Source organism: Branchiostoma lanceolatum, chromosome 8 (assembly GCF_035083965.1).
Source record: "Branchiostoma lanceolatum isolate klBraLanc5 chromosome 8, klBraLanc5.hap2, whole genome shotgun sequence".
In the NCBI taxonomy this organism is placed as follows: Eukaryota; Metazoa; Chordata; class Leptocardii; order Amphioxiformes; family Branchiostomatidae; genus Branchiostoma; species Branchiostoma lanceolatum.
The window spans coordinates 13,428,918-13,439,662 of record NC_089729.1 but is presented as its reverse complement, the minus strand read 5'-3'; the positions used below and the strand labels follow the sequence as shown (position 1 = coordinate 13,439,662).

The window sequence follows — 10,745 nt, the reverse complement described above, 5'->3', positions numbered from 1 at the left end:
GAGCCTAATCTCCAAGCAGATATGTGGGTTTTGCCTCTTCTTTTGACATCTGAAATACACTGCCTCATTTGCATGTCCTTTTCCAGCGTTTCGTTCGTTACCAAGGTTCGTTGCTGTGTTTCATTTTTTTTCTCTGTTCGACTCACCAAATACGCATTTCAACGTTACCACTCGAGCTCATGACGTGTGCACCGTGCATGTTGTACCTGTTTCGTATAACGTTAGGTACAGTGACACAGCCATACACGGAAACTAGTAGCCATCATGGTAGCGAGGGCCTTGGAACTGGGGCAACCTGATTAGTGATGGGCAACCTAGCTTTTGACTCGGGTTTCCCGGTGGGCAACCTGACTTCAGTATGCCGAAACCTGTAAAATAATGAAGGCTTTAAAAATCAAAATCGCGGTTGAGGATCAAGTTCCACCATTTCAACTCCTTGATTGGTACTACTAAAGTTAGTAGTAACTGAAACGTTCGCAGCCGACTCATGTAACGTTAACGTTAGGTGATCTCAGGTGTTAAATGGTGAACGATAATTATAATGATTGTGCTTTTGTTTTGCTTTTTTGTCGACGGCTTTTTTAGATGTGTTTTTTTTTGGCCAGGGTGCACATCGATCCGTGATGATGGCACCAAATAGATGAGTGAGTTTATTTCAGCACCATATAGTGCGCCACCTGGTGATTGTCTATAGACTGCAGCGCAATCGTCAATGCGTAAGAGCAAGTTTTCTACTTGTATTTATCGTTGGAAACGTCTTCCAGTATCTCACTGTATACACAGTAAGTGCTGTTAAAAGAACAACCTTGTATCTTACAAAAATTCCATGAGTAGTAGGCAATAAAACAAACGGAACATATTTAACTATGATAATTTTGGGTCGAGTCTCTCGTGAGTCCATTATAAAATTGTTGATTGTGATAGTAAACAAATCAATGAATGTTGAAGGTTGATAAGATTCGACCCCTTACTTCAACACAAGTCGCTCTTACGTGGTGTGCAGAGTAATTGAATCACTCCTGAAAAAGGTCGACGTAAGAGCGACTGAAAATTCGAGGTGAGCTACATTTGCTTGTGTTGAAGTTAACTATCAACCTTTATCATGGAATACACCGACACAGATGAACTTTTTAAAATGCTTGATATGAAGGTTAGTCATCTTCATCACTGTGCATCATACCTTATGGCGCGGTTCCATTGTTCGCACGACTTGTTTTTCCCAATTATTTTCAGCGAATGTATTCAGACCCTAGCCTTACCAAACAACATGTTCAGAGTTCAGACTTCCCTAGGCCCTGTGTGAGGCGCTAAATCCTGACAGAGCTCTCACATGCCGGATGCAGTCGTGTTACGCGCGGTCAAATATAGAATGGTACACAAAAACACAACAGAAATCCTTTCTTCACTCTATCTGAAAGAAACCTTGGCTGAAAAGTCATTTTATTAATCACTGCTTGGTTAACCTGATCATTCCATGGATTTTAAACACCATTGATGCTGTCACCGCGTGGCTTAGTATTCAATTGTACGCGACAAATCGTGAGAACATCTAACAGTACTACCGTTGAAGTGGAATCGTCTGCAGTGAAATCATTGCATGTTTACATTTCTCCCATACACCAGGTTTTTAATTGAGGTGTTCGGAGCCGAGCATCAAGTACCCGAGGTACCATCCTAGGTTACGCTGGCTCGGATAGTTACCTCATAAAGATAAACTAAGATTGTACGTAGGCTACGAGATGTGAGTAGCACATCGCCGGAGGGCATTTCAGCACCATGGTGTATGATACATGGGCAACACCTGGCGATTTTCTCCAGACTGCAGCGCAATCGACAGTGTGTAACGTCCGTTTTCTACGTGTATCTATTATTAGAAAAGGATATCAATATCTCATTGTATACTCCGTTAGACCCTGTTTAAAAATCAGCCCTGTATCTCACAAGAACTCCGTTTACCTTAGTAGTAGACATCAACAACTCACATGTGAATGTAAGCTATGATAAGTTTGTGTGGAGTCCCTCGTGTGTTACTCACTATCAATATTTGTTGATTGTGATTAGCGAGCCAATGATGGATGACGACCGGCCATATCTATCACTGTGCAGCATACCTTATAACACGGTTACATCCTTCGTACGACTCGTTTTGCCGAAGGATTTTCAGCGAATGCGTTAAGACCATTACAAAACAACATGTTCAGAGTTCAAACTTCCCTGTGCGCAAAATCCTGACAGAGCTCTCACATGCCGGATGCAGTCGTGTTACGTGCGATTATATATAGAATGGTACACAAAAACACAACAGAAATCCTTTCTTCACTCTATCTGTAGCAAACCTTGGTTGAAAATTCATTGTACTAATCACAACTTAGTTGATGTTCATTCCGTGGATCCGAAACACCGTTGATGCTGTCACCCCGTGGCGTAGTACTAGTATTCAATTGTACACGACAAATTGTGAAGATTTCTAACAGTACTACAAGTGGAATCGTGTGCATTGAAATCATTATATGTTTACATTTCTCCAGTACACCGGGGGTTTTAATTGAGGCGTGTGAAACCGAGCATTATGTACCCGAGGTACCATCCTAGGTTACGCTGGCTCGGTTAGTTACCTCATATAACTAACCTAAGATTGTACCAAGGCTAAGAGGTATGAGTGGCACATCACAAATGCACATATTTACAGATCCATCGTTCTCGATAGGGGTCTGTTTGTGGGAGTTGAATGACTTTATGAAAAGTATGATTGGCGTCGGCTTGTCGTCTGTTATTCAGAGCGAAAGTTGTCAAAATATGCCCAAATCAATCATTTCAGACATAGTTTTATTATTTCTGTATGAAAATAGACCCGAGCCTTCAATGATACCATCTATGAACTGTTTTATTACCGTCTCATTGTAGTCAGTAAAAACAAGGCAGAAAGGTTGAAAAAATATCTTCATCCACGCAGCGTTATCATCTGTTTTTGTTGGCGGGACTTCGATAGGAGAGATGAATGATCTCCAGCCACTCTAAAATTTAAAAACAAATACTGCACCAACATGTCGATACTGAGATTAAAGGTAATATCGTCTACTAATATTGCAGATATCGTATTTGTTGCCTTAGTTGCTGTATTCGCCTTAAATACAGTAGAATGATGTTCGCTGTTCATTGCACCCTCACTGGTGCTCCTTTTGTGGTGTTTTACAAGAAATGTATCCACCTTGTGCGAGATAGTCGCGAAGCCGCTTCGATGAAAGGTAGGCAGATCAGAAACATGATAACGGCGAGTAAAAAAGGTTGCTGTTTACTGACAACAGAGGAGAACGTGCGGCGCGACAGGCACCGGCGGAGACCAGTTGCGTCCTTGCCATTCTCACGAGGTGCGTCCTTGCCATTGCCACGTCTAGCTTCACCAGTTCCGTACTCGTGGCAACTGCAATCGCCATGAGTTGGCCGACGCTGATTGACGGAGAGATGATCTCGTGATGCTCCGAAAATACGGACCAATGAGAGCAGTCCGGGTTTGAGGCGACATAACGGCCCGTACCTGACACACCGGAGTATTTCGACGTCGTCTCTCGACGACACCAGATCGTGGTTTGTGTACGAAGAGAAGTTTGGGCGCCGCGGAACTGACGACGGTTCAGATCGCCGGCCCCGAGGTTTCATCCACTTTCACAACATTCTTCAAGACACGGCATACGGTAAGAAATAATTAAGCACATTTGTTCTGACTTTGTTCTGAAGTTTATATTGCCGTTTCCATGTCTTCTTAGGCTTTTATGTTCTGGACGGACAAAGGTCACTCCAATAATATACGCAATATTTTTATACACATACATAGAATCCGATATTGCTACGTGTGATCATTGATAGGTATTTTTCCCCTGTTCTCACAGCCACGTCAGAAGCATGAAGTGGACTGTGTTGGTCTCGGCCCTTCTGCTGTCCGCCTTGAACGGGGCGACAGGTGCAGGTGGGTGTGGATAGTAATGACTTTTTTGTGTAGCATGAGTTGCCCTAGCTTGCACAGCGTAGTTTAAGAAGGTTTTCATTGTGAAATCGTACTGAAAAGACACTGGTCAGGCCAGAATCATGTTCTGACAAAGTGATAAAAAACTTTTGATTAGCATGGTCAGCGACAAACCCATTTCTTGTCTGAAGTCAAGATTTGAGCAATACATTAAATCCGAGTCATCGAACGCGTCGCGCAGTGAACCAGTCACCAAACCAGACCCAACCAAAGGCCCAGTCAAGAGAACATACCGCCCAAGGGACGGCCTGAAGCCCCCAAAGAACCAGCAAGGCAGCTGCTCTAACCCTCCAGCTGGGATAGGGCACGGAGTCTTGCAGGAGTCGGTCGGGAAGACCTCATGGAACTGCCTCGAGATACATCCGAAGAACCGCCCAAGGCCAGCACAAATATCAGCAAAGGAGCCGCCCAGGTATCGACCAGAGTGCCGCCCAGGAGTCGATCAGGGAGCCGTCCGGGGATCGACCTAGTAGCCACACAGGAGTCGATCAAGGGGCTGCTCAGCATTCGATCAGAAGGCCGCCCAAGTGTCGATCAGAGAGCCGCCCAGGAGTCGACCAGGGAGCCGCCAAGGAATCGACCAGGGCGCCGCCCAGGAATCGACGAAGGAGCCGCCCAGGAATCAAGGAGGGAGCCGCCCAGGAATCGACGAGCGAGCCGCCTAGGAGTCGATCAGGGAGCCGCCCAGGAAACAACAAGGGAGCCGCCCAGGAATCAACGAGGGAGCCGCCCAGGAATCAACGAGGGAGCCGCCCAGGAATCGACGAGCGCCCAGGAGTCGATCAGGGCGCCGCCCAGGAATCGATCAGGGAGCCGTCCAGGAATCGACGAGGGAGCCGCCCAGGAGTCGATCAGGGAGCCGCCCAGGAATCGACGAGGGAGCCACCCAGGAATCGATTAGGGAGCCGCCCAGGAATCGACCAGGGCACCGCCCAGAAATCGAAGAGCTAGAGGGAGCCGCCCAGAAATCGACGAGGGAGCCGCCCAGGAATCAATAAAAGAGACGCCTAGGTAGCCACCTTAGATTTTGGGAGCCGCCCAGGAATCGACGAGCGAGCCGCCTAGGAGTCGATCAGGGAGCCGTCCAGGAATCAACGAGGGAGCCGCCCAGGAATCAATAAGAGAGACGCCTAGGTAGCCACCTTAGATATCTTTTCAGAAAACTCGGACAGGGACCAGGCTAGGCCGGCCAGAAATCTGACAGCTAGCCGTCGACCGGAGAGCAAGCCCCGGAATCGGCCAGGGAGTCGCCCAGGAAAATAGGCAGGGAATCCGCATAGCCAGGTAGCCAGCAATATAAACAAAGCAGACACCTAGCTTCATTATAGTATCCATGGAATTCACGTTTAATTTTGCCCTTTATTAAAAAATTCGTCTGATGATATACTTTGTCAATGCTCCTTCCTCAAGCAGACTCACTTGAGGTAAAATGAAAATCTCTATACATTCGTCATTTTTTCTTGCTCGGATGATGGCTTCCTCCAACCCGATTCTTTGCCGGACACGCCTAGCAACGGAAAAGATTGCCCAAGCAACCGACCAGCGTGCATGTTTGCATATGAAAACATTTTTTAAACCAATGGCAGCAATGCCGCTAGCCGGATACGTACCATCACATGACGCCAGCTCTAAATAGCAAAATAACAGCGATGTTTTTCCATGCCTAAGGCAGCTGGACAACCCCCTCGCTGATTTATGCATTATTTGCTGCATAGATGTTTGTTTTGCAGGAACATCGGATCGTCTTACGTTTTCTTGCTTTACGTTTCCGTGTATTTTTAAGATTGGCATGGTAGTATTTAAAGATTCTCTTCCTTGAAAACTGAGGATAATTACAAATTTCACGCCAATAGTAGTTGCTTTATTCCACTTGGACTGTGTGTCAACATTTGGGTCTTTTTGCAGCTTCTAGCAGATATTTCTCAAGTTATCATTTGTCTGTATACCGTTACTTATAAGTCCGGAGCATGGTTAAGGTTTTGTTGCGTACGACGTTATCACTGTTGTCTTGAATGCATGGTCTGAAATAGGTGTTTTATCTTCTTTGTATATTCGAACGTCTTATCCCTCCTTTTTTTTATTCGAACGTGTCTGCACATTTGTTTGACAATGCAGTATTTTGAGGCCTTCTTAGTTTAGTTGGAAACTGCAGTTCACAAGCTTCACACTGATCATGATATCAGCCGCTTCATTTGACTTTGATATTTTGTCAGATTTGGGGTTATTTTACGAGGGGAAATCTTCAACAATCACCCGCGCACCATAACATGACTAAAATTGTAAAACATTATATTAATAACCAATCTGGAGTAAACGTTAGTTCTTTCTTATGTCCGAATTTTTACCTGGTGTTTCCTCAACTATATGTAGGGTCATTATTTGAATTTGCAGGGGCAGGGTTAAGGATCTTCTTGAGTTTCCGTTCTTTTTTTTTCATTTCTTGTGTCCAACTTTTACTGGTGCCATTTTATGTATAATGTAATCTCACTAATTATATAGCGTAATCTTACTTATTATGTATTCATTTATTTATTCAATTACTTATTCATTTTGTAGTTCTTCTTTTCCATTTGTTTCATTAGGATTTATGGTACTATTTCAATTTGTTCTTTCGTTAATTTTGCTTAGTTTTGATTATGTATAATTTTGTAAAATTTCCATTGTCTAGTTTAGGGGAGGCCCATGAAAAACCACCTAGGCTTCTGCCCCCCCCCCCGCATGTTTTCTTTTTGCTCTGTTTATATTTCTATAATTGTACATATATGCGAATAAACAATAAACAATGTAGGGGCATGGACATTTTGACTGAGCCCGAGCATGAAGTTGTTTCATTCATTATTTCTTGCAAACATGTATCTGTGGATCTGTTTGACAGTATACCATTTGTAGGTATTCGTAGCTGCATTTTCACAAACGTAACGTTTCCATCATCATTTGCGTTGTTTGACTTTCTTTTGTCGAATTCTTGGGTTGTGTTCCCCCGGAAATTCTGAAACAAGATTATGCCACATTCAGTTGTTCATTTTCGATGCGTCATTGGTTCGCAAGATTCAACTCTACAGTCAGGGGTGGCAGGGTAAAGGTTTGTCTTATCTTGTGTCTAACGTTTTACTGGTGTCATGTCATTTCGCATTTGCAAGAGCATCAAAAGATTTCATATTTCCTTATATTTTGACCAAGTACAAGCATGAAATTGATCCATTGTTCCTTGCTAACATGTATCTGTAATAACGGCAGATTTTACTTCAAACCAACAACAATTGCTTCATCTGACTTTGATTATTCCAAGGATATTCTTGGGCCGTTCATCTTGGGGAAATTGTTGACAATCTCGTACGAACATTTGGTTATTCATGTGGTTCATAAAGACATCTTTCCTAACTTCTCATGCAGGCCTTGTTGAAAACTGCAGTTTACAAATTTCATACAAACATCAGTTGCTTTCTTTGACTTTGATTGTCTCTGGTTGTGTTATTGTGGAAATTCTTGTACGCACTATGCAACAGTTCAATCTGGAGTGAATTAAGGCTCTTTCTTGTTTGTTTTGTATTCGCAGGGAGAAAATTCTATTGTTCCTTTCGAAACATTTTATGCATTTGTTTGACAGTGTAGTATTTTTGGTCTTCATAGTTTAAAAACGGCAGATTTTTCTTCAAACCAACAACAATTGCTTCATCTGACTTTGATTATTCTTGGGCCGTTCATCTTGGGGAAATTGTTGACAATCTCGTACGAACATTTGGTTATTCATGTGGTTCATCTTTCCTAACTAAAACGTGTCTTTGTTTCTCTCTAACAGCGTAGTCTTCTCAGGCCTTGTTGAAGACTGCAGTTTAAAAACTTCATACAAACATCAGTTGCCTCCCTTGACTTTAATGGCCAGGTCTCTGGTTGTTTAATTGTGTTTAAATCTTTTACGCATCATGATGGTTCAATCTGGAGAAAAGCAAGATTCTTTCTTGTTTGTTTCTCATTTGGCTGTTCTAGTGCACGTGGATCATAATTTTCAGCAATCTGGAGCAAGGTTGAGTTCTTTCTTGTGGCTTACGTCTTTCCTGCTGTCTTCTTGTGTAGTGTTATGAACATTTTCCATATTTTCATTTGCTACAGGAACATGAAATAGTTTCATTTCTAATTCTAAAACATGTGTGTATCTATTTTGCATTGTTGTATGTTAAGGACTTTATATTCAATAGTTTGTCAGATCTTGGGTCGTTTTTGCTGAGGCAATTTTTAACACAATCATATACGCACCATTCTGTTGTTCCCTTTTAATAGATATCGTTGTGTTATGTTGCTCAACACACATGAGCAAGGTAAAGTTTGTGTAATGTTGTGAATAAGAGATTATGCTAATTGCAACCTCAATTCGATAATCACTGAGTCAAGACAAAAGAATAATTTAACGACAGCTCTTAATTTCTAACGAAAGTTTTAGGTCTCCGAAATCTTTGAGCAAGGTTAGGATTTTTTTCTCTTGTATTGTATGATTCTTTTTTTCTGATGATTGTTTGTTGGTGGTAAATGCATTTTGAGGAACATCACATTGACAGCGCTAACATTCACTTATGATCTCCTTGCTGGGACATGCACCTGCGTTTCTGCCAGGTGGAGTAGTCGTGTCAGGTCTTCATCGTTAGAATCCACAGGTTTTGTTCGTTTTGGATAGCTATAGAGGCAATGGGAAATCTTTTCTGTCAACATCTCGCCTGTGATGGACGGTAAGGATTATATACTGAAATGTTATTCTCCGCCAGTAAAGGCAAGGTTCTTCGTAATTCTTATTTTTTGTTAGGTATATGTCTTCTGAACATAGGTCTGGTTTGGTAGAAGTCTGTTTGTTTGCCTGTTTATTTATTCATTTCATAAGGAAAACATGACGTCTAATGGCGCTTTTCAATGTGCTCTGGGGGAAACCGCAAACAAAAGTGATTTACATCAACTCAATCAAAGTTACAACAAAAGTTTCGCAAATTACTAATTGATACAAAACCAAGGTAACGTGAATAACATTTACATATACAAATTCATACTACCAAATTATGGGAGACAAAAGGTGTAATCTTAACATGATATAACATAGAACATAATAGAATGAAATCAGAATTGAAATCATAATTGGTAGTGAGTTCCAAAGTCACTAAAAGTCATGACTCATATCAACTATGTTGGTCCTCATGACCCATATATCAGTTATGTTGGTCAGCTGCTTTGTCATTTATAAGCAGACCCTGAGATAAATATGTCTCTGTCTGATACTGATCATAGTTACCAAACCAAGGTGTTTGTGAATGAGGTCTTTTGAATCTGCGAACATTTTTGTCTGCACCAAGGTTCAAGGGGTGTTTGGGTATTCGTGGCTATAAAATTACAGTTAACATCAACATCAGCTGTTTTTTCTTCACTTCTATAGTTTTTCAGTGTCGTTCCAGTACAGGAAATCTTTAGCAAATCATGTTTGCACTATAAAGAAGTTCTTTTGCAATTAGTGTTTGATTTCTCGTGTTTTTCACTGCTATTGGTGTCTTTTATGTGGTGACTTAAACAGATATGCTATTTGCATGTTGTTTTATTGCCTCTTGCTTGCCTGTATACGCGTATGTCAGCATTTTTGTTAGTTTTTTCTCCTTTGTTCTTCTAGCTCCTAGATCGTTTACCAGGGAGATCTTCAACAAAGTATGCTTTTGATACGTCGATGAAGGTTAAACACCCAGGTAATAAGACACGCAATATAACAGTTACTCAAGCAACTGGATAGATGTATGTTGGAAATGGTCAGGCGTTTGAGATAGCGTCTACTTCCTTTCGTCAGTGACTGTGCAAGATCTGTAATTCGAGGTATTCAAAAACCATGGTTGCACTGTAAAAGCACACAATACTTGAGCAAGTATGAACTTTAAACTGTCACTGCTGAGTCTGATATCTGTGGTTTTGAGATCGACTGCAAGAGCGTTTCAGGTTGTGTTGTAGGTGGTGAAAATGACTGAGGATTAGCCGCTTGTACTAGGTCTGCAATGTTGTTTGTACCTTTCATACGTCTTAACGTTTGTTGCAGTTGGGTTCCTCACGTTTGAGTCAGTAAATTTCATTAGTCTACCTTCGCTAGGACTGTGTTTTGGATAGACCGGTTTTAAGTTAGTGGCAATGCTGAAGTTTTGGACGATCAGTCGGATATACGGAATGGTAATTTTGACATTGTTCCTGTTGGGTAATGTTTTGAACTTGAGCTTTTTCTTTGACTTTCAGCAGAAGATTTGAAAGCTAAGCTGAAGGTTCAATTTTGGCAGAACACTTGTCCAGTGTAGTTCGGAGGTGTCCATGTTCGTTTCTTTCGGTTTTGTCTGAGGTGATGATGTTGTCGGCCCGGTGGAAGAAAATTTTTATCACTTCCAGATTGCGTTCCATTGCAGTCCCGTGTAGTTGTTGGATCCTCGTTCTTTGCAAGTCAAACGTGTGCACCCTAGGAAAGGGTCTTATATATGGCGTTCGTCGGTCAATGTTGACCATGGTAAAATCCTAATTCACATCAGCCCGAAAGTATCAGATCTGGCTAAACGGTCCTTTTCAAGAATGACAGCCGGTCCCATCTGTAGACTGACTTCAATTGCATAGTTTTATTCTGCGAATCCGCTTTTCTGCGCTATGCATGCCCTTCTAGGCAAAGATCTAGCAGTTAGTATAGTTGGTCATCATCATCATCTTATCTCATCATTATCTTCTATAC

The 10,745-nt window shown here is 42.0% G+C and overlaps 1 protein-coding gene across 1 annotated transcript in view; it reads left to right on the top strand.

Annotated features, from left to right (window-relative positions):
- The first annotated feature begins 3,366 nt into the window (after nt 1-3,366).
- The window catches only part of LOC136440653 (collagen alpha-1(I) chain-like), a 28,453-nt gene continuing 21,074 nt past the window's right edge, over nt 3,367-10,745 (top strand). The window contains exons 1-2 of the mRNA XM_066436745.1: nt 3,367-3,692; nt 3,888-3,964. Of these exons, the coding sequence (XP_066292842.1) occupies nt 3,901-3,964 (64 nt within the window). The 5' untranslated portion in view covers nt 3,367-3,692; nt 3,888-3,900. The remainder of the gene's footprint in view (nt 3,693-3,887; nt 3,965-10,745) is intronic.